The 21,275-nt window shown below is 43.5% G+C and overlaps 2 protein-coding genes across 2 annotated transcripts; one reads left to right on the forward strand and one right to left on the reverse strand.

The window, feature by feature from the left end:
* The first annotated feature begins 2,283 nt into the window (after positions 1-2,283).
* LOC138674763 (putative olfactory receptor 1F12P) lies at positions 2,284-3,271 on the forward strand. The gene has a single exon (XM_069762581.1). The coding sequence runs from the start codon at positions 2,315-2,317 to the stop codon at positions 3,269-3,271; it is 957 nt and encodes a 318-aa protein (XP_069618682.1). The 5' UTR covers positions 2,284-2,314.
* Positions 3,272-20,057: 16,786 nt separating this feature from the next.
* On the reverse strand, positions 20,058-20,993 carry LOC138674764 (olfactory receptor 5G25-like). The gene has a single exon (XM_069762582.1). The coding sequence runs from the start codon at positions 20,991-20,993 to the stop codon at positions 20,058-20,060; it is 936 nt and encodes a 311-aa protein (XP_069618683.1).
* Between the last annotated feature and the right edge of the window lie 282 nt (positions 20,994-21,275).

Raw genomic sequence — 21,275 nt, forward strand, 5'->3', positions numbered from 1 at the left:
AAGTCCCCCTAGTGAAAGACAGGTGAAACTGCACAATATTGTGGTCGCTATTTCCTAGATGCCCGACCACCTGCAGATTTGTTATTCTGTCAGGTCTATTAGATAGTATTAGGTCTAAAAGTGCTGCTCCTCTGGTTGGATTCTGCACCAATTGTGAAAGATAATTTTTCTTGGTTATTAGCAGAAACCTGTTGCCTTTATGGGTTTCACAGGTTTCTGTTTCCCAGTTAATATCCGGGTAGTTAAAGTCCCCCATAACCAGGACCTCATTATGGGTTGCAGCTTCATCTATCTGCTTTAGAAGTAGACTTTCCATGCTTTCTGTTATATTTGGGGGTTTGTAACAGACCCCAATGAGAATTTTGTTACCATTTTTCCCTCCATGAATTTCAACCCATATGGACTCGACATCTTCATTCCCTTCGCTAATATCCTCCCTTAAAGTGGACTTTAGACAAGACTTTACATAGAGACAAACCCCTCCTCCTCTCCGATTTTTACGATCCTTTCTAAACAGACTGTAACCCTGTAAGTTAACTGCCCAGTCATAGCTTTCATCTAACCATGTCTCGGTTATTCCCACTATGTCAAAGTTACCTGTAGATATTTCTGCTTCTAGTTCTTCCATCTTGTTTGTCAGGCTTCTGGCGTTTGCGAGCATGCAGTTTAGAGGATTTTGTTTTGTTCCAATCTCCTCACTGTGGATTGTTTTAGAAATGTTCTTACCTCCCTTCTGAGTATGTTTTCCTGGGTCGTCTTTGTTCGAGTCTAATGTTTTTCTTCCCGTCCCCTCTTCTTCTAGTTTAATGCCCTCCTGAATAATAAAACAAGCCCTCATATGGATTTGTTGATGGAATAATGAAAAATTTATGGCTCTTCGAATAAGGGGAAGAAGTTTGAAATCTGAAATGTACAATTTGACAGATGTGAAAATAATGTAAGGCATAATTAGGAAAGATGAAAATGTCACTGTTTCCTTCCACGATTTGCATCTTTGAACTATAGATTATGTTTGATCTTGTGCATTTAGCTATGTTGCCTGCGTCATGCTGTTTGGCAAAGTTATATGCACAATATAAGTGTATGTAGTATTATAGATGTAGCAGTCATACAGATCACATGTAGGGCTAATAAATCCACTTAAGAACAACCTCATTACGGGAATTGGAATCACTTTACTAATCAATCTCAAGCACCTCAGTTAGACTTGTATTTTCCTCAGAAAACATCAGCTGGCTTTAAAATGAACCTATAACTCGAATTAGGCTGTCCAAACCACGAGCAACGTGAATTGTAGCCTGGTTTCACAGTGGCAGCCAGGCATGCTTTCCTCTAAAAATGTTAACATTTAAGAGAAAACATAGTCTGAAAAAGTGGCCTGGAACCCTAGGGAGAACTCTGACCACTCCGGGGAAGGTATCTGGCCTCCTTCTCCTCACACCGATCTACTTAGTTGACACATCTTTCCCATTTGTGTACATAAGAAAAGACTTGCCAATCAACTAAAGTGGTACAGCGAGTAGCCGGCCCGGAGTGGCACTGGCCTAGTCACATCTATCCATATAGTTTATGCCGGTTTTCTAACTCATTCTTCCTAAAACCGTGGAGAGTTTCTGAGAAAAACGTATCTGGCTGTAATTGCACAGAATGGGCAGCATGAGCGGAGTTAATATCAGCTGATTAGATGTCCCCATGAACCACCATCGGCCACTTTAACAAATCTCTTTTGATCTGTATTGTATATTAGTTATTGCAGGACAAAATGCAGAATATAAGCAGAGAAAATAGCTAAAAGATTGTATCTCTTTCTTGCTTCTGGTTCAGGCTTTATAAATGCTGATGCAACTTACTGACCAAAATGTCTCATTGTAAGAGAGTCCTTAACCCATTATCTACCAATGACCTTTTTTGGGGGACGCCTACTCCTTAGCTTCTAGCAACTAAGATTTTAAAATTTTTATAATTATTGTAATTATTTATAATTTTTTGTGTTTTGTTTGTAAAATGAATGTTTTCAAAATAGGAAATCATGTCATTGTCATTTTTAATTGAATATTGGGACGCCCTTTTCTGAAAAATCCTTACTTGCAAAAATTTTAATTTGGCAAGAAAAGGTAAAGGAAAATGAAACATCAAAAAAGTTGTCCACAACCTAGATGGAGAAATTTTTTGTCACTTGTCCAGAGATTTTATGACAACTTTAGATACTGAAATGGGAAAATGATAAAATCTAATTTACAAAAGCAAATCCAATTATTATTATTATTATAATTATCATCATCATCAGATCATAAGAACCGTCCAGGCCTATAAAATGTATGACCGTAACCGAACGAGGATTTCAGAGATCCTACTTCTCGGATTTCACAGCGTTCAAAATCTGAAAACTTTCCTTTTTTCATTATTTCTCTTAATTTACATTGGAATCTTAATTGGAAACCTCTTGATCATTTCATTAGTGACCTCTGATCATCGTTTTCGCACTCCCATGTATTTCTTCCTCACCATTCTCTCCTCTTTTGAAATATTTTCAACCACCAACATTGTGCCAAAAATGCTTTCCGTCATCATCAAAAATGGTGACACACTTTCATTTGCTGCCTGTCTGATACAATTTTATATCTTCTCTGCATCCACCAATTCTGAATGCTTTCTGCTCACAGTGATGTCCTATGATCGCTACCTGGCCATCTGCAACCCCTTGAGATACATCTCCATTATGGATCTCCGACTTCAGCTTCATTTGGTCTTTTGGCCCTGGCTCGTAGGATATCTAATAACCTTAATTATTACAATTCTAGTTCATAAACTGGATTTCTGTGGGCCCAATGTCATTAACCATTTCTTCTGTGATCTTTCTCCCATCCTGGAACTTTCCTGCTCTGATACATCCATGGTGGAGTTCCAGGCTGTCCTCTTTTCTGTTCCAGTAATCCTTTTCCCATTCATCTTCATTGTCATCACCTACATTCTAATATCTTTTTCAATTATTAGGATAACATCATCGATGGGGAGGAAGATGGCCTTTTCTACCTGTAGCGCTCATCTGGTCTTGGTCTGCACGTATTATGGGACGTTGATAAGTGTTTATTTATTCCCAATAAACAACGGTTCAACAGATATTAGCAAAGTGGTTTCTCTTCTATACATCATTGTAACCCCAATGCTTAATCCAATCATATATACTCTGCGGAACCATGATATCCTAGATGCTCTACGCAGATATTTAAGTTTGTACATCAAAAGAATGGTTAACAACTATGAAAAATGAGATATTTAAATGTCAGAGCACCAGGCATCAATAAACTAATCATACATCTCAGATTATAAACAGAATGCTGTCATGGGGTTTTTGCCTTCGTCTGGATCAACATGTTTGGCTATAGGTTTAACTTGATGGATTTTAGTCTACCTTCAGCCTTAAAAACTATGAAACTATAGATTTCAACTCTAATATTCCATACATGACTAAAATAAATCTTTTTTTCAATTAATCAATGTATAACACATTATGGCTTTCCAATGGACACATACCATAAGGGACCAAATATGCATTTTTGCAATGTCGCTTGCAACCATGAGTCCCATAGAGAGTTAGTGTGATCTCATAGTGACTTAAGGACCAAGTCCTAGAGCGAGATATCATGGTCAACTTTTCTAGTATGCTTCTTTTAGCCATGATCATGGCCGCCAGAAGATAAAGTAAATCCCCTAATCCTTAAAAACGCAAAGAACAACCATCAGCAGCAGAACTAAAGAGCAGCATAACTTTCAAAGTATTAATGTCATAGGTGAAAACCTTTCCACAATTAAGTTTCATTGAACTCTGTCCTGAAAGTTTAACTCTGCTTTAGAAAAGTGCTGCTATTGTGAGATAGATATCTAGGACCTCCATCAACAAACTTCTTCTTATGTGTTTTTAAATTATAAAACAACAGTTCGGTGAAGGAACGTTCTAATTTTAATATGATAATGTCCAAAAGTGCTGCTGAGACAGAAAAGGTAGACTTGGAGAAAACTCTGTAAAAGAAATTCAGTTCCTGGCCTTTCGAATGCTTAGGATGCTAGATGTACGTGGCACCACACATCCCAACAATGGAAATCAATCCAGAACATTGGATCAAAGAAGAACCTGCTGATCCTCAACGCCCATGCCAGTGGTTTTAGAACAAGATAAGACATGATCCTGCAAATATGTGTCATACAATTGGCCATTTGTTTACTGCCTCTCATTGAATGCTGTTCCAGATTGTATTCAAACCTAGGCCTCAATTCATCAAGACCAATATTGTTCATGCCAGTCATGATGAAGGGACATGCTGGAGTCAGACACTCCTGATTAGTGATGAGCGAGTGTACTCATTGCTTGGGTTTTACCGAGCACGCTCGGGTGGCCTCTGAGTATTTGTGAGTGCTCAGAGATTTAGTTTTTGTATAATTTATGGCTGATAGCCAGCCTGAGTATATGTGGGGGTTGCCTGGTTGCTAGCGAATTCCCACATGTATTCAAGCTGTCTAGCAGATGCAAATCATGAAGAAAACCCAACAAAAATGTGAGTGACATGTTGAATATCAAATCATCTCTCAACAGTGTATATGATCATAATGTCACAAATAATAAGACAATTTTTAAAGGCCAATCATCTATATCTCATAAAACATCAAAAGAACAAAGGATGAAACATGGGCCGAGAATAGATATAGAAATAGAAAAACTTTATTACAATTAATAAACGAAAACAGGTGAAAAGGTGGATGCAACCACAGTGCATATATACAATCAAACAACACGGGATGGGTCGATCATGGCTATTAGATTATAGAGAGTTTATATCCCATATTAGATAATACCCTCATATATATGATAACGTGCATATAAATCACACTTGTAGCCCCTAACATATAAAGATGAATGTGCAGGCCTATATCCGGGTGCATAACCGCAGTAAAGGGAAGTCAATAGGAATAGTATAACATACCCGGATAAAGGACCAATGCGTCTCCAAGGACGGTCAGGCTCCACCGAAACGCGCATCGGGGTGATGTGGTGACCTTTGGCTTTCCGCTGTACCCCTTCCTGACCATCCTTGGTGACGCATTGGTCCTTTATCCGAGTATGTTATACTATTCCTATTGACTTCCCTTTACCGCGGTTATGCACCCGGATATAGGCCTGAACATTCATCTTTATATGTTAGGGGCTACAAGTGTGATTTATATGCACATGTTATCATATATATGAGGGTATTATCTAATATGGGATATAAACTCTCTATAATCTAATAGCCATGGTCTACCCATCCCGTTTTGTTTGATTGTATATATGCACTGTGGTTGCATCCACTTTTTCACCTGTTTTCGTTTATTAATTGTAATAAAGTTTTTCTATTTTTATATCTATTCTCGGCCCATGTTTCATCCTTTGTTCTTTTGCTGTTTTATCAGATACAAATCATGCAGAGACGTCAACAAAATCTAAATCTCCGAGCACGCCAAAATACTCACCCGAGAAGACCCAAGCAACGAGTATACTTGCTCATCACTACTCCTGATTCATTAAGACCTCCATATGCCTGCCCACATAGTTTAGGACTGGAGTAACATTTCTGGTATAAGTTGCTCCTCAGTCCGTCATGAATTAGACAAGCTGTTGCATCACATCCCCGTTCCACCCCAACTCTGCTCATTTTGGTGGAGTTGAGCAAAACTGTCATGAAAATACCAAAAACTGCAAAATTATTGAGCTACTTCATGTTGCGAAAAATTTTGAGACTATTCATAGAGATTCACTCCAGAATTGTGCCTAAAATTGCTTTGATGAATCAGTGCCATAAATTCTTTTTATAAGGCTACTTGTAATCTAACCAGAAGTTTTTCTTTAGCTTGATAAAATGTGCCAATAAGAGACAATAGTGCTACCTGTGTTTATATTATTTACAGAGAGAGAGAGAGGAAGGCAGTACTATCTGTGCCTACATTAGTTATTGTTGCATACTTTAATGAGAGTTATTGGAAGCTTTATAATTACATATTCTTGTTTGTTGGTAGACCACATGGTTAATTTCACCCTGTAAGAAAGCTGGCACATTAGTAATGCAAAAAGAAAACATTAGTAAAGCAGGATGGACATAGTCTATTTCTGTCAGTCCTAGAGAAACAGACAATTTGAGTATCTGAGCTTGTGGTTTGTTTGTTCAATTTCTTTTTATTAATCAATATTGAAAATACAAAAAACATAAAATTCGACCAAATATATTATGATCAAATAAGTCACAAAATTTGTAATGATAACAATATCCATATGGAAATATAACCAGGTCGCTCAACATTGCAGCTGTAAAAAAAAAAAACATATTTTTCAAATCAGCAAATGAAAAATTATTCTGAAAAGTCCAACATAGAGGTTAGAAAAAGAAGGAGGGAAAAAGAGAAAAAAATGAGGGAAGGTGGAAGGATTAGAAGGGAGAAGAGGGATGAAAGAATGGGGGGGTAACAAGGCTAAGGTCTTTAAAGTTGTTTGTAGAATAATGAATGTTTGTGACGCCACCTGTGGTATTCAGTCAGAGGTGACCGATGCTGCTAAAAGGGGTTCTCTGAGGAGTGATGGCACTACAGCAAAGATGATATGGCTTCCCACAGGTGATGCTTGGGTCCCCAGGGCTTTTGGTGTGTTTGGCAAAGATGGCCTGGTGCCAGAAATAGAGGACTGGAGATTGCTGTCTCTTTACCTTGTTTACTGATAGTAGACAGCCACAGTTCAGGGTACCAGCAACAGGTGACAATGGAGTCCAGGCAGCCTGGGAACGAGTTGAATTCCCTTTGCCAGGTCAGATTGGGAGCCTTCAACTATGCACTGAATAATAGTCCCTTGCTGCCTGGGGCTTCCTTCAAGGTTCTCTCTCACTCTCTGTCCTGGGACAGTACCTGCATGGTAGGCAATACAAGCCATTTCATAGGGGTCTCTATCCACGGTGACTCCGGGCTCTGGATGTTGCTGTACATCAGGGTGTATATGTGGGCAAGTCACTTTCAATTTCCTGCTCTCCAGTTCTGCCATGGGTCCACACCGCCTCGGGCTGCCGATGCCCGATTTCTGCGCTGCAACTTGGAGGGAGCCCAATCGCAGCTCTCAACCAGCTCCTCACTTCTCCTCTGCTCTTTCCTCTTTCACTGTCTCTCCAGACTAACTAACTCCTCCTCCCGACCAGAATGTATATGTAACTAGGGAAGTTCCCCTAAAACCGGGTTCAGAGCACCTCCTTCTGGCCTGGAGTCAGAACATGTTGCATGTACACGTTACCTGTCAAAGGGATTCTCCTCTTTTCTAGGCATGGTATCACTCTCCCCGAAAGGAAGGCTGTGCCACTGTGGTACCCGAACTCCTGGGGTGCCACACATCTCCCCTCCTTCTTTCTCAATCTCGACACATTGCTTCTTACCGGGGGAAAAATGCCAATCTATGAACTGAGCTACGATAGAGGCTTGGAAGCATGTTTTATAGTTAGGAAGCCCTGCACCTCCCAATGATTTAGGGCATGTTGAAGTTTACATACTAATTCTAGGCTTAGATCTCCCAAACACAAATCTTATCATAGCAGAACGGAGCTTATCAAAAACAATGCAGGAAAGAGATACAGATGTGGTCTTAAAAATATAGAGAATTCTAGATGTGTGGTGCGAACTTTGTGATAGGGCTAGCGGAACTCACCAAATAATAAGCTAGATTAAGGTGCGTTCGCAGCCCGGGGTCCACCGTACAGAAATGGAACCTGCTGCCAAGTTATGACGGACTATATGGCGGTACAATGTGAATACACACACGGGTTAACTTCACCCTGTGTGAAGGAAGCGAACCCTGTTAAGTCACAGGGCCGCGTTACCGCACAGAAGAGCGCAAGCAAGGAGTCACTGAGCTCAGTCCCAAGAATTGGGATCCGAGTCTGTCTAAACTACTTGCGCTCGACACCACTAATGGGGTGTCAACGTAACCAAAATAATAATTAAAGATGCACGAGAGTGCATGCGGTGCCGCACTGGCGGACGCCACCAACCACCCAGGCTTGGGTCAGGAAAGCGCTGTGAAAGCGCTCTCTGCTGGTGAGAAGGTCTTAGAAAAGAAGAAGCAAGGATGCTTCCGACCTTGAGCATCCTATTGGAAGAGGACTGCTCCAGCACCAACAGATGAGGCATCCACCTCCATGACAAATGGCTTATCTACATCGGGGCAATGTAGGATGGGAGCAATAGCGAAGTGTGACTTTATGGAGTTAAAGGCCTTGGAGACCTCCTCAGACCACAATTTGGGATTTGCCCCCTTCTTGGTGAGGGCAGCCAAGGGAGCTACCAAAGTTGAGAAGTGCGGAATGAACTGGCGATAATATTTAATGAACCCCATAAAGCGCTGCACCGCTTTAAGAGAATGGGGTTCCTGCCAGTCCATCACAGCCTGTAGTTGGGCAGGATCCATAGCCAATCCCTGGGCGGAGATGATATAGCCTAGGAAAGGTAAGGACTCCTGCTCGAACATACACTTCTCCAACTTGGCATAGAGGGAGTTTGCCCGTAGGAGGTCGAATACTTTGCAAACATCTCTCCGGTGGGAGTCAATATCTGGAGAGTAGATGAGAATATCATCCAGATAGACAACGACCGAGGTGGAGAGCATATCCCGGAAGATGTTGTTCACAAAGTCTTGGAAGATGGCTGGGGCATTACAGAGCCCGAAGGGCATCACCAGATATTCATAGTGCCCATCCCTGGTGTTAAAAGCTGTCATCCATTTGTCCTCCTCATGCATGCGAATCAGGTTGTATGCACCCCACAGATCTAATTTAGTAAATACCCTTGCTCCCCGAAGCCTATCGAAGAGCTCAGATATCAAGGGCAAAGGATACTTATTCTTAACGGTGATGGCGTTAAGACCTCTGTAGTCTATGCATGGACGCAATTCCCCATTCTTCTTCTGCACGAAGAAGAACCCTGCCCCAGCAGGTGACACTGACTTCCTAATGAATCCTCTTGCCAGATTTTCCTGGATGTACTGTGACATTGCCTCCGTCTCCGGGAGAGATAATAGATAGACCCGACCCCGGGGAGGCTCAGCACCAGGCAAGAGATCAATAGGACAGTCATAGGGGCGATGGGGCGGAAGGGTCTCTGCCGCCTTTTTGGAGAACACGTCTGCATAAGACCAATATTGCTTGGGGAGAGAGGATAGATCTGTGGTTACCTCTGTAGTAGCAACCTGAACGCACTCCCTCTGACACCTACCCCCACAAGATTCACCCCATCCCAGAATTTTGCCTGAGGACCACTCGATATGAGGAGAGTGTTACCGTAGCCAGGGTATTCCCAACAGGACCTCATCAATTCCCTCAGGAATGACGAGCAGAGATATAATCTCCTGATAGTATGGCAACATTGACAGAGTAAAAGGGATGGTCTGGTTTGTTATCTGTGAGGGCAGTGTCGACCCATTCACCACTCGTACCGTTACTGGTTGAGCTAGCATAACCAGGGGTATTGCATGACGTTGGGCGAAGGCAGAAGACATAAAATTGCCCTCTGCCCCAGAATCCATGCAGAGCTCTACCGAGTGGGAGGATGAGCCTTAAAGGACAATTTGGAGGCAAACATCGCTGTGTCTAGTTTACCTCCACCTACTACCACTAGACGCTGATTTTTCCTCGACCGCTGTGGACATCTGGTGGCAAGATGTCCTGACTGCTGGCAAACATGAGAGACCTTGAGTGCACAAGCGGTCCGGGACTTAGATAGACACTTCCATGGCCTCATGTGACTCAGGAACCAGGACCGGAGATTCCAGAGGTTTGGCGAAGGTAGGAGCCAGCTGAAACCTCAAGCCTACACTGGGCTTGTTCTAACCTCCGCTTGTTAAAACGGAGGTCAATACGAGTAGAGACAGTTATTAACTCCTCCTCCTCTAGAGCGTCCTTCGCGTGGTCAGCCAGCCCCTGTTGTGAATTCTGTGGCTGAATTCACTCCTGTGGTCACAAGTGGTACTGCAGCTTCTGAGCTTCCTCCCTCAGGTGTTCTGGTGAGCTCGTTGGCTGCTTTGTTATTTAACCCCACCTGATTCTGTCTTCCTTGCTCCTTGTCAATGTTCCAGTGTTGGATCTGAGCTTCTGGATCTTTCCTGTGGCCTGCTGCTCTGCTTAGATAAGTGCTTCTTTGCTTTTGTTGCTATTTTTTCTGTCCAGCTTGTCTATTCGTTTTACTGGAAGCTCTGAGACGCAAAGGGTGTACCGCCGTGCCGTTAGTTTGGCACGGTGGGTCTTTTTGCCCCCTTTGCGTGGTTTTTTGCTTTAGGGTTTTTTGTAGACTGCAAAGTTCTCTTTCCTATCCTCGCTCTATCTAGAATATCGGGCCTCACTTTGCTGAATCTATTTCATCCCTACGTTTTGTCTTTTCATCTTGCTAATAGTCATTATATGTGGGGGGCTGCCTTTTCCTTTGGGGTATTTCTCTGAGGCAAGTCAGGCTTGCATTTCTATCTTCAGGCTAGTCAGTTCCTCAGGCTGTGCCGAGTTGCATAGGTAGTGTCAGGCGCAATCCACAGCTGCCTTTAGTTGTGTTTAGGATAGGTTCAGGTATTGCGGTCTACAGAGATTCCACGTCTCAGAGCTCGTTCTATTGTTTTTGTGTTATTGTCAGATCACTGCATGTGCTCTGACTGCTGGCACACTGTGTTACTAGATTGCCTTCATAACAGTACAAGGAGCCACACTAATGATTCTCAATAGAGGGAAAAAAGAAGTTCTGACATCATTTTTTTTTCTCAGCTCTGTGTTCAGTCTTTTTTTTCCCCTAGACATTTGGGTGTTTCAGGACACAGGTGTGGACATGGATATTCAGGGTCTGTGCTCTTCAATGGATAATCTCATTACAAATGTACAAAGGATTCAAGATACTATTGATCAGAAATCTATGTTAGAACCAACAATTCCTATTCCCGATTTGTTTTTTGGTGATAGAACTAAGTTTCTTAATTTCAAAAATAATTGTAAGCTATTTCTGGCCTTGAAACCTCATTCTTCTGGTAATCCCGTGCAACAGGTTTTGATTATTATTTATTTTTTGCGCGGCGACCCTCAGGACTGGGCATTTTCTCTTGCGCCAGGAGACCCTGCATTGAGTGATGTCAATGCGTTTTTCCTGGCGCTCGGATTACTGTACGATGAGCCTAATTCAGTGGATCAGGCTGAGAAAAATTTGCTGGCTTTGTGCCAGGGTCAGGATGATATAGAAGTATATTGTCAGAAATTTAGGAAGTGGTCAGTACTCACTCTGTGGAATGAATCTGCGCTGGCAGCTTTGTTCAGAAAGGGTCTCTCTGAGGCTCTTAAGGATGTCATGGTGGGTTTTCCTATGCCTGCTGGTTTGAATGAGTCTATGTCTTTGGCCATTCAGATCGGTCGACGCTTGCGCGAGCGTAAATCTGTGCACCATTTGGCGGTATTGTCTGAGATTAAACCTGAGCCTATGCAGTGCGATAGGACTATGACCAGAGTTGAACGGCAAGAACACAGACGTCTGAATGGGCTGAGTTTCTACTGTGGTGATTCCACTCATGCTATTTCTGGTTGTCCTAAGCGCACTAAGCGGTTCGATAGGTCTGCCGTCATTGGTACTGTACAATCCAAATTCCTTCTGTCCATTACCTTGATATGCTCTTTGTCATCGTATTCTGTCATGGCGTTTGTGGATTCAGGCGCGGCCCTGAATCTGATGGATTTGGATTATGCTAAACGTTGTGGGTTTTTCTTGGAGCCTTTGCGGTGTCCTATTCTGTTGAGAGGAATTGATGCTACACCTTTGGCCAAGAATAAACCTCAGTACTGGACCCAGCTGACCATGTGCATGGCTCCTGCACATCAGGAGGTTATTCGCTTTCTGGTGCTACATAATCGGCATGATGTGGTAGTGTTGGGGTTGCCATGGCTGCAAACCCATAATCCAGTATTGGATTGGAACTCTATGTCGGTATCCAGCTGGGGTTGTCAGGGGGTACATGGTGATGTTCCATTTTTGTCTATTTCGTCATCCACTCCTTCTGAGGTCCCAGAGTTCTTGTCTGATTATCAGGAGGTATTTGAAGAGCCCAAGTCCAATGCCCTACCTCCGCATAGGGATTGTGATTGTGCCATCAATTTGATTCCTGGTAGTAAGTTCCCTAAAGGTCGATTATTTAATTTATCCGTGCCTGAACACGCCGCTATGCGCAGTTATGTGAAGGAATCCCTGGAGAAGGGACATATTCGCCCATCGTCATCACCACTGGGAGCAGGGTTCTTTTTTGTAGCCAAGAAGGATGGTTCGCTGAGACCGTGTATTGATTACCGCCTTCTTAATAAGATCACTGTTAAATTTCAGTATCCCTTGCCATTGTTATCTGACTTGTTTGCTCGGATTAAGGGGGCTAGTTGGTTCACTAAGATAGATCTTCGTGGTGCGTATAATCTGGTGAGAATCAGGCAAGGAGATGAATGGAAAACTGCATTTAATACGCCCGAGGGTCATTTTGAGTATCTAGTGATGCCGTTCGGACTTGCCAATGCTCCATCTGTGTTTCAGTCCTTTATGCATGACATCTTCCGTGAGTATCTGGATAAATTCCTGATAGTTTACTTGGATGACATTTTGATCTTCTCAGATGATTAGGAGTCTCATGTGAAGCAGGTCAGAATGGTTTTTCAGGTCCTGCGTGCTAATTCTTTGTTTGTGAAGGGATCAAAGTGTCTCTTCGGTGTGCAGAAAGTTTCATTTTTGGGGTTCATCTTTTCCCCTTCTACTATCGAGATGGATCCGGTTAAGGTCCAAGCCATCCAGGATTGGACTCAGCCGACATCTCTGAAAAGTCTGCAAAAATTCCTGGGCTTTGCTAATTTTTATCGTCGCTTCATCTGTAATTTTTCTAGCATTGCCAAACCATTGACCGATTTGACCAAGAAGGGTGCTGATTTGGTTAATTGGTCTTCTGCTGCTGTGGAAGCTTTTTAGGAGTTGAAGCATCGTTTTTGTTCTGCCCCTGTGTTGTGTCAACCAGATGTTTCTCTTCCGTTCCAGGTCGAGGTTGATGCTTCTGAGATTGGAGCAGGGGTGGTTTTGTCACAGAGAGGTTCGGGTTACTCAGTGTTGAAACCATGTGCTTTCTTTTCCAGGAAGTTTTCGGCTGCTGAGCGTAATTATGATGTGGGCAATCGAGAGTTGCTGGCCATGAAGTGGGCATTCGAGGAGTGGCGTCATTGGCTTGAAGGAGCTAAGCATCGCGTGGTGGTATTGACTGATCATAAGAACCTTACTTATCTCGAGTCTGCCAAGCGCTTGAATCCTAGACAGGCCCGTTGGTCGTTATTTTTTGCCCGCTTCGATTTTGTGATTTCGTACCTTCCGGGCTCTAAAAATGTGAAGGCGGATGCTCTGTCTAGGAGTTCTGTGCCCGACTCTCCGGGTTCATCTGAGCCGGCGAGTATCCTCAAGGAAGGAGTCATTGTGTCTGCCATCTCCCCTGATTTGCGGCGAGTGTTGCAAAAATTTCAGGCGAATAAACCTGATCGTTGTCCGGCTGAGAAATTGTTCGTCCCTGATAGGTGGACTAGTAAAGTTATCTCTGAACTTCATTGTTCGGTGTTGGCTGGTCATCCTGGAATCTTTGGTACCAGAGAGTTAGGGGCTAGATCCTTCTGGTGGCCATCTCTGTCACGGGATGTACGTACTTTTGTGCAATCCTGTGGGATTTGTGCTAGGGCTAAGCCCTGCTGTTCACGTGCCAGTGGGTTGCTTTTGCCCTTGCCGGTCCCAAAGAGGCCTTGGACACATATTTCGATGGATTTCATTTCTGACCTTCCCGTTTCTCAAAAGATGTCAGTCATTTGGGTGGTCTGTGATCGCTTTTCTAAAATGGTCCATCTGGTGCCCTTGGTTAAATTGCCTTCCTCCTCTGATTTGGTGCCTTTGTTCTTCCAGCATGTGGTTCGTTTGCATGGCATTCCTGAGAATATTGTTTCTGACAGAGGTTCCCAGTTTGTTTCAAGGTTTTGGCGAGCCTTTTGTGGTAGGATGGGCATTGACCTATCTTTTTCCTCGGCTTTCCATCCTCAGACTAATGGCCAGACCGAACGAACCAATCAGACCTTGGAAACATATCTGAGATGTTTTGTTTCTGCAGACCAGGATGATTGGGTGTCCTTTTTGCCGTTGGCTGAGTTCGCCCTTAATAATCGGGCCAGCTCGGCTACCTTGGTCTCTCCATTTTTCTGCAATTCTGGGTTCCATCCTCGTTTTTCTTCAGGACAGGTTGAGTCTTCGGACTGTCCTGGTGTGGATTCTGTGGTGGACAGGTTGCAGCAGATCTGGACTCAGGTAGTGGACAATTTGACCTTGTCCCAGGAGAAGGCTCAACTTTTCGCTAATCGCAGACGCCGTGTGGGTCCCCGACTTCGTGTTGGGGATCTGGTTTGGTTGTCTTCTCGTCATATTCCTATGAAGGTTTCCTCTCCTAAATTTAAACCTCGTTTTATTGGTCCGTATAGGATTTCTGAGATTCTCAATCCTGTATCTTTTCGTCTGACCCTCCCAGACTCCTTTTCCATACATAATGTATTCCATAGGTCGTTGTTGCGGAGATACGTGGCACCTATGGTTCCATCTGTTGAGCCTCCTGCCCCGGTTTTGGTGGAGGGGGAATGGGAGTATATTGTGGAGAAAATTTTGGATTCTCGTGTTTCCAGACGGAAACTCCAGTATCTGGTTAAATGGAAGGGTTATGCTTAGGAAGATAATTCCTGGGTTTTTGCCTCTGATGTCCATGCTCCAGATCTTGTTCGTGCCTTTCATGTGGCTCATCCTGGTCGGCCTGGGGGCTCTGGTGAGGGTTCGGTGACCCCTCCTCAAGGGGGGGGTACTGTTGTGAATTCTGTGGCTGAATTCACTCCTGTGGTCACAAGTGGTACTGCAGCTTCTGAGCTTCCTCCCTCAGGTGTTCTGGTGAGCTCGTTGGCTGCTTTGTTATTTAACCCCACCTGATCCTGTCTTCCTTGCTCCTTGTCAATGTTCCAGTGTTGGATCTGAGCTTCTGGATCTTTCCTGTGGCCTGCTGCTCTGCTTAGATAAGTGCTTCTTTGCTTGTGTTGCTATTTTTTCTATCCAGCTTGTCTATTCGTTTTGCTGGAAGCTCTGAGACGCAAATGGTGTACCGCCGTGCCGTTAGTTCGGCACGGTGGGTCTTTTTGCCCCCTTTGTGTGGTTTTTTGCTTTAGGGTTTTTTGTAGACTGCAAAGTTCTCTTTGCTATCCTCGCTCTATCTAGAATATCGGGCCTCACTTTGCTGAATCTATTTCATCCCTACGTTTTGTCTTTTCATCTTGCTAACAGTCATTATATGTGGGGGGCTGCCTTTTCCTTTGGGGTATTTCTCTGAGGCAAGTCAGGCTTGTATTTCTATCTTCAGGCTAGTCAGTTCCTCAGGCTGTGCCGAGTTGCATAGGTAGTGTCAGGCGCAATCCACAGCTGCCTTTAGTTGTGTTTAGGATAGGTTCAGGTATTGCGGTCTACAGAGATTCCACGTCTCAGAGCTCGTTCTATTGATTTTGTGTTATTGTCAGATCACTGCATGTGCTCTGACTGCTGGCACACTGTGTTACTAGATTGCCTTCATAACAAGCCCCTTCCAAAATATGGGGATAAGGGCTTTATCCGACCACTCCAGCTCAGATGCTAAAGTGCGGAAGTGGACGGCAAAATGGCTGACCAAGGACTCACCCTGAGTGAGCGCAGTATCATGGGTGACTTCAGGACCTAAAAAGACCTGTTTCAGAGTGCTCAGAAACAGCGGAGCACTCTGCACCACATGATCGCCACGCTCCCACAGCAGCGTAGCCCATTCCAACGCCCTGTCCGACAAGAGAGACACAATAAATCCCACCTTAGCACACTCTGTGGGAAAACGTGCAGCCAGGAGCTCGAAGTGAATAGAGTAGGGTTGAGCGACTTTTACTTTTTTAGGGTCGAGTCGGGTTTCGCGAAACCCGACAATCTCTGAAGTCGAGTCGAGTGAAATCGGCCGATTATGGCGAAAAGTCGGGGATCGACCGAAACACGAAACCCAATGCAAAGCCAATGGGAATTTTTTTTATTTTATTTTTTCTCTCTCTCTCTCTTTCTCTCTCCCTCCCTATCCCTCTCCCTCCCCCTCCCCCTCTCCCTCTCCTTCCCCCTCCCCCTCTTCCTCTCCCTCTCTCTCCCTCTCTTTCTCTCCCCTCCGTCCCTGAACAGAAAAGCTGGTGTTACACATTGCAAATCACTACTGCGCACAATCGACAAGATGACGATAGGCGTCCACGCCCCTAAGACCTATGTCATCACTCTGCCCACGCTCCTTCATTGGCTGAAAAAATGGCGCCAAGCGCGTCATACAAAATGCGACTTTGGCACGAAAGTCGCGTACCGCATGGCCGACCCCACACAGGGATCGGGTCGGGTTTCATGAAACCCGACTGTGCCAAAAGTCGCGACTTTTGAAGATGAACGATCCGTTTCGCTCAACCCTAGAATAGAGCACTGACTCACGAATCCCCTACAAGATTTTCTATCCCCAGAAAAATTTTCTGGCAGCGGGAGGCGAGATAATGTCGGAACAGGGGTGGCAGTGGATAAGGTTGCTGCAGCCAAGCTAGCAGCTTGTACAGCAACTGCGCTAACATCCACAGCTGAGGTTGAGCTCTCAAGAGCCGCCAACCTACCCTCCAGTTGCTGGATATACCACAAGGATTGCTGTACATCCGTAATTACTAGCCAGACTCTGGCGCTAGTGTAATGATAGGGCTAGTGGAACGCACCAAATAGTAAGATAGATTAAGGTGCGTTCGCAGCCCGGGGTCCACTGTTCAGAGATGGAACCTGCTGCCAAGTAATGACGGACTGTATGGCGGTACAATGTGAATACACATACGGGTTAAATTCACCCTGTGTGAAGGAAGCGAACCCTGCTAAGTCACAGGGCCGCGGTACCACACACAAGAGCGCAAGCAAGGAGTCACCGAGCTCAGTCCCAAGACTTGGGATCCGAGTCTTTCAAAACTACTTGCGCTCGACACCGCTAATGGGGTGTCAGCGTAACTAAAATAATAATTAAAGATGCATGAGAGTGCATGCGGACGCCACTAACCACCCTGGCTTGGGTCAGGAAAGCGCTGTGGAAGCACACGGCGCCGCACTGGCGGTCACAGCAATTAGACGCTGTATGGTGTGTAACGTGCTGGTGGCTAAGTCGGGCGCTAGATAGCAATCATCCACCTTCCGCGAACAGTAATCCAATAGGGAGGGGATTTTAAAGAACGACTTTCACTCACAACACACACACGTTTACAAATGTACACTAGCGCATGGCCGTGCGGTCATGCGAGGCTTATATAGCTGCAGCACGTTCAGGACCTTCCAATAAAGGGCCAATGGGAAGCTGCCACAGAAGATTAGCACCTTCAAGACCTTCCTGGAGGACCAATGGGAACCGCTGCAGCATCTGAGCATGGGACCCTCGATCTCCAACGGGAGATCTCACCCTGGGCATGCTCAGAAGGGAAAAAGCAGGACTTAGTCCCAAAAGCGTCTGCTCGCTGCTGCCCAGCACTGACTTCAATGGCAGAAGCAGGAAAAGCAGCAGTAACCCTATGCACAGAGTGAGACTGAGCAAGACGCTGGGAATAATGTCTCCGCTGAGCAGACTCCACTGCGGCTGGAGAAGAATGGGAGACCACAGCAGAGATGGTTCGAGATTCCGCTTGTGCAGAGGCGGGAACTCAACACCTAACATTTTGACCCACCAAGTGCTTCACAGAGGTTTATACTCTAGAGCTGTAAAAATAAAAAATCATATTTTTTCACAAAAATGATCTTTTCACCCCCAATTTTTTATTCTTCCAAGGGTAAGAGAAGAAATTGAACCCCAAAAGTTGTTGAGCAATTCGTCCTTAGTATGCTGATACCCCATATGTTGGGGTGAACCACTTTTTGGGCACATGGCAGAGCTCGGAAATTGAAGGAGCTGCCGTTTGACTTTTCAATGCAAAATTGACTGGAATTGAGATGGGATGCCATGTTGCGTTTGGAGAACCCCTGATGTGCCTAAACATTTAAACCCCCACAAGTGACACCATTTTGGAAAGTAGACCCTCTAAGGAACTTATCTAGATGTGTGGTGAGCATTTTGACCCACCAAGTGCTTTACAGAAGTACATAATGTAGAGCCGTAAAAATAAAAAGAAATATTTTTCCACAAAAATGATCTTTTCACCCCCAATTTTTTATTTTCCCAAGGGTAAGAGAAGAAATTGGACACCAAAAGTGGTTTTTCAATTTGTCCTGAGTACGCTGATACCCCATATGTGGGGGTAAACCACTGTTTGGGTGCATGGCAGAGCTCGGAAGGGAAGGAGCGCCATTTGACTTTTCAATGCAAAGTTGACTGGAATTGAGATGGGACGCTATGTTGCGTTTGGAGAGCTCCTGATGTGCCTAAACATTGAAACGCCCCACAAGTGACACCAAGTTCAAAAGTAGACCACCTATGGAACTTATCTAGATGTGTGGTGCGCACTTTGACCCACCAAGTGCTTCACAGAAGTTCATAATGTAGAGCCGTAAAAATAAAAAATCAAATTTTTTCACAAAAATGATTTTTTTGTCCCCATTTTTTTATTTCCCCGAGGGTAAGGAAAGAAATTGGACCCCAAAAGTTGTTGTGGATTTTGTCTTGAGTACGCTGATACATGATATGTGGGGGTAAGCCACTGTTTGGTCGCATGGCAGAGCTTACAAGGAAGGAGCGCCGTTTAACTTTTCAATGCAAAATTGACTGGAATTGAGATGGGACACCGTGTTGCGTTTGCAGAGCCCCTTAATGTACCTAAACAGTAGAAACCCCCAACAAATGACCATATATTGAAAACTAGACCCCCAAGGTTCTTATCTAGATGTGGTGTGAGAACTTTGAACCCCCAAGTGTTTCACTACAATCTATAACGCAGAGCCGTGAAAATAAAAAATCATTTTTTTCAATAAAAATGAATTTTTAGCCCCCCAAAATTTTATTTTACCAAGGGTAGCAAGAGACATTGGACCCCAAATGTTGTTGTCCAATTTGTTCTGAGTACACTGATACCCCATATGTGGGCGGCAACCACCGTTTGGGCGCATGGCAGAGCTTTGCACATGAACCTAAACTCTGCAGGGTAATCAATAAAGACGAGGACAATTTTTAAAGAAGGATTTATTTAAGCTGGGGGTTTGGGTTTAGGTATGGAAATGGGAATTTAATGTAGATAAATGTTACATTATGCACTTTGGCATTGGTTCTTCAGTTTAGAAAAACAAAGACATATGGGCGATCTTATAACAATGTACAAATACAGTACATGAGACAGAACATAAATCTATTTAATGATCTTTTTACAGTTAGGCCTGTGACACGGACCAGGGGACATCATCTACAGCTAGAAGACCCAGATTCTTTACTGTAAGAGCAGTAAGACTATGGAATGCTCTGCCACATTATATTGTGAAGGTAGAGTCACTGTTAAAATTCAAGAAAGGTCTGGATGACACTACAGGACTGGATTCTGTGATGGGACGTTGATCCAGGGAAATCATCTGATTGCCGTATGTGGAATCGAGAAGGAATTTATCCACTAATATGGATCTTTTAGTGTCTGTCACATGAAATTTTTGCATCCCTGTGGGTCAACATGTTAGGTTTTAGATTGACCTTGAAACATTTAACACTACCTTCAACCATAAAAACTATCAAACTAGGAATTATGAAACCCTCTCCCAAAAATAAAAAAAAAAACATATTTTTAAATATTTCCTCACATTTCATTTTTCACGTGTTCTCATCTCATTAAACACGATACAACTGCAACAAAGTAAGAAGTAATTTGTGAATGGGTGCTCAAAATTTTGTTTACAATTGTACATGCAATCATCCATAACCATTGAGGTCAAAATTTGTAGATAATTTCAATAAAATTTGTAAAAGAAGATTATTTTCCGCAGTTCCTTCTACATCTGAGGATAAACCTTTGGATGGCGGTTTTGATCTCCTTATTTCGTAAGCCATATATGATTGGATTGAACAACGGGGTGACCACTGAGTACATGAGGGACACCACTTTATTAATATTCAAAGAATACCCTCTGCGGGGTACTACATATATTGCAAAGAGCGCACCATAATAGGTACATACAACAGCCAGGTGAGATCTACAGGTGGAAAATGTCTTCTGTCTCCCAGTGGCTGAAGTGATCTTCATTATGGTTACAAAGATATAACCATAGGTGACCACAATAAACCTAAAAGGGATAATGGTCAAAAGACCAGAGAGGAACAGCACCTCATATTTTACTATGGAAACATCTGAACAGGACAGTTCTAGAAGGGGGCCAAAGTCACAAAAGAAGTGGTCAATTACGAAGGGACCACAGAACCACAATGTCTGTATGAATAGTATTGTAACCAGAGTAATCACAAACCCCAGGGACCAGCAAAATACAACAATATATAAACAGAGTCTTGGACTCATAATATTGGAGTAGTGTAGTGGGCTGCAGATTGCGAGATATCGGTCATAGGACATAGCGGTCAGCAGGAGACATTCGGTTGTTGCAGAAACACCATAAAAAAAGAACTGAGTTATACAGCCCTTAAGGGAAACAAGGCCACCATTGAACAGAATAATATGCACTAAGAATGGGACAATGTTGGAAATAAGCAACATATCAGAGAAGGAAAGGTGGCCCAGATAGAAAAACATTGGAAATTGGAGGTAATGACTTTTGGAAACCAAAACAATAATGGTAAGATTGCCAATCATTGCAGTCAGATACATGAGCAAGCACACAAAAATTATGAAGAACCGGACATCTGAAAGGTTTTGAAAACCAATAAGAAATATTTCAGTTATCACTGTCCTATTCATGGTTCATTGGTAGCAGAACTGGATGATGCAGAATATATGTATTATGAAATTATATCTTATGTAGAATTGCAACTGGTATCAGGACATTGGAAAGTATAGCTAAGACATCAAGATGATGAACATGCAATAATTAACTTCTCTTGGAGGCTGGACCAGGCTGTGCTGAGATGACTACTCTGATGAAAAAATATAGAAGATATGAGTATAATTACTTTTTTAAATTCTTGTCTAGTATATATATATATATATATATATATATATATATAACTTCAAGTCACTAAA

The sequence above is a fragment of the Ranitomeya imitator genome, chromosome 4, assembly GCF_032444005.1.
Source record: "Ranitomeya imitator isolate aRanImi1 chromosome 4, aRanImi1.pri, whole genome shotgun sequence".
Taxonomy (NCBI): Eukaryota; Metazoa; Chordata; class Amphibia; order Anura; family Dendrobatidae; genus Ranitomeya; species Ranitomeya imitator.

Bases quoted from the DNA above. Each gene is read 5' to 3' on its own strand.
- LOC138674763 (XM_069762581.1), top strand. From the start codon at position 2,315: ATGTATGACCGTAACCGAACGAGGATTTCAGAGATCCTACTTCTCGGA.
- LOC138674764 (XM_069762582.1), bottom strand. From the start codon at position 20,993: ATGAATAGGACAGTGATAACTGAAATATTTCTTATTGGTTTTCAAAAC.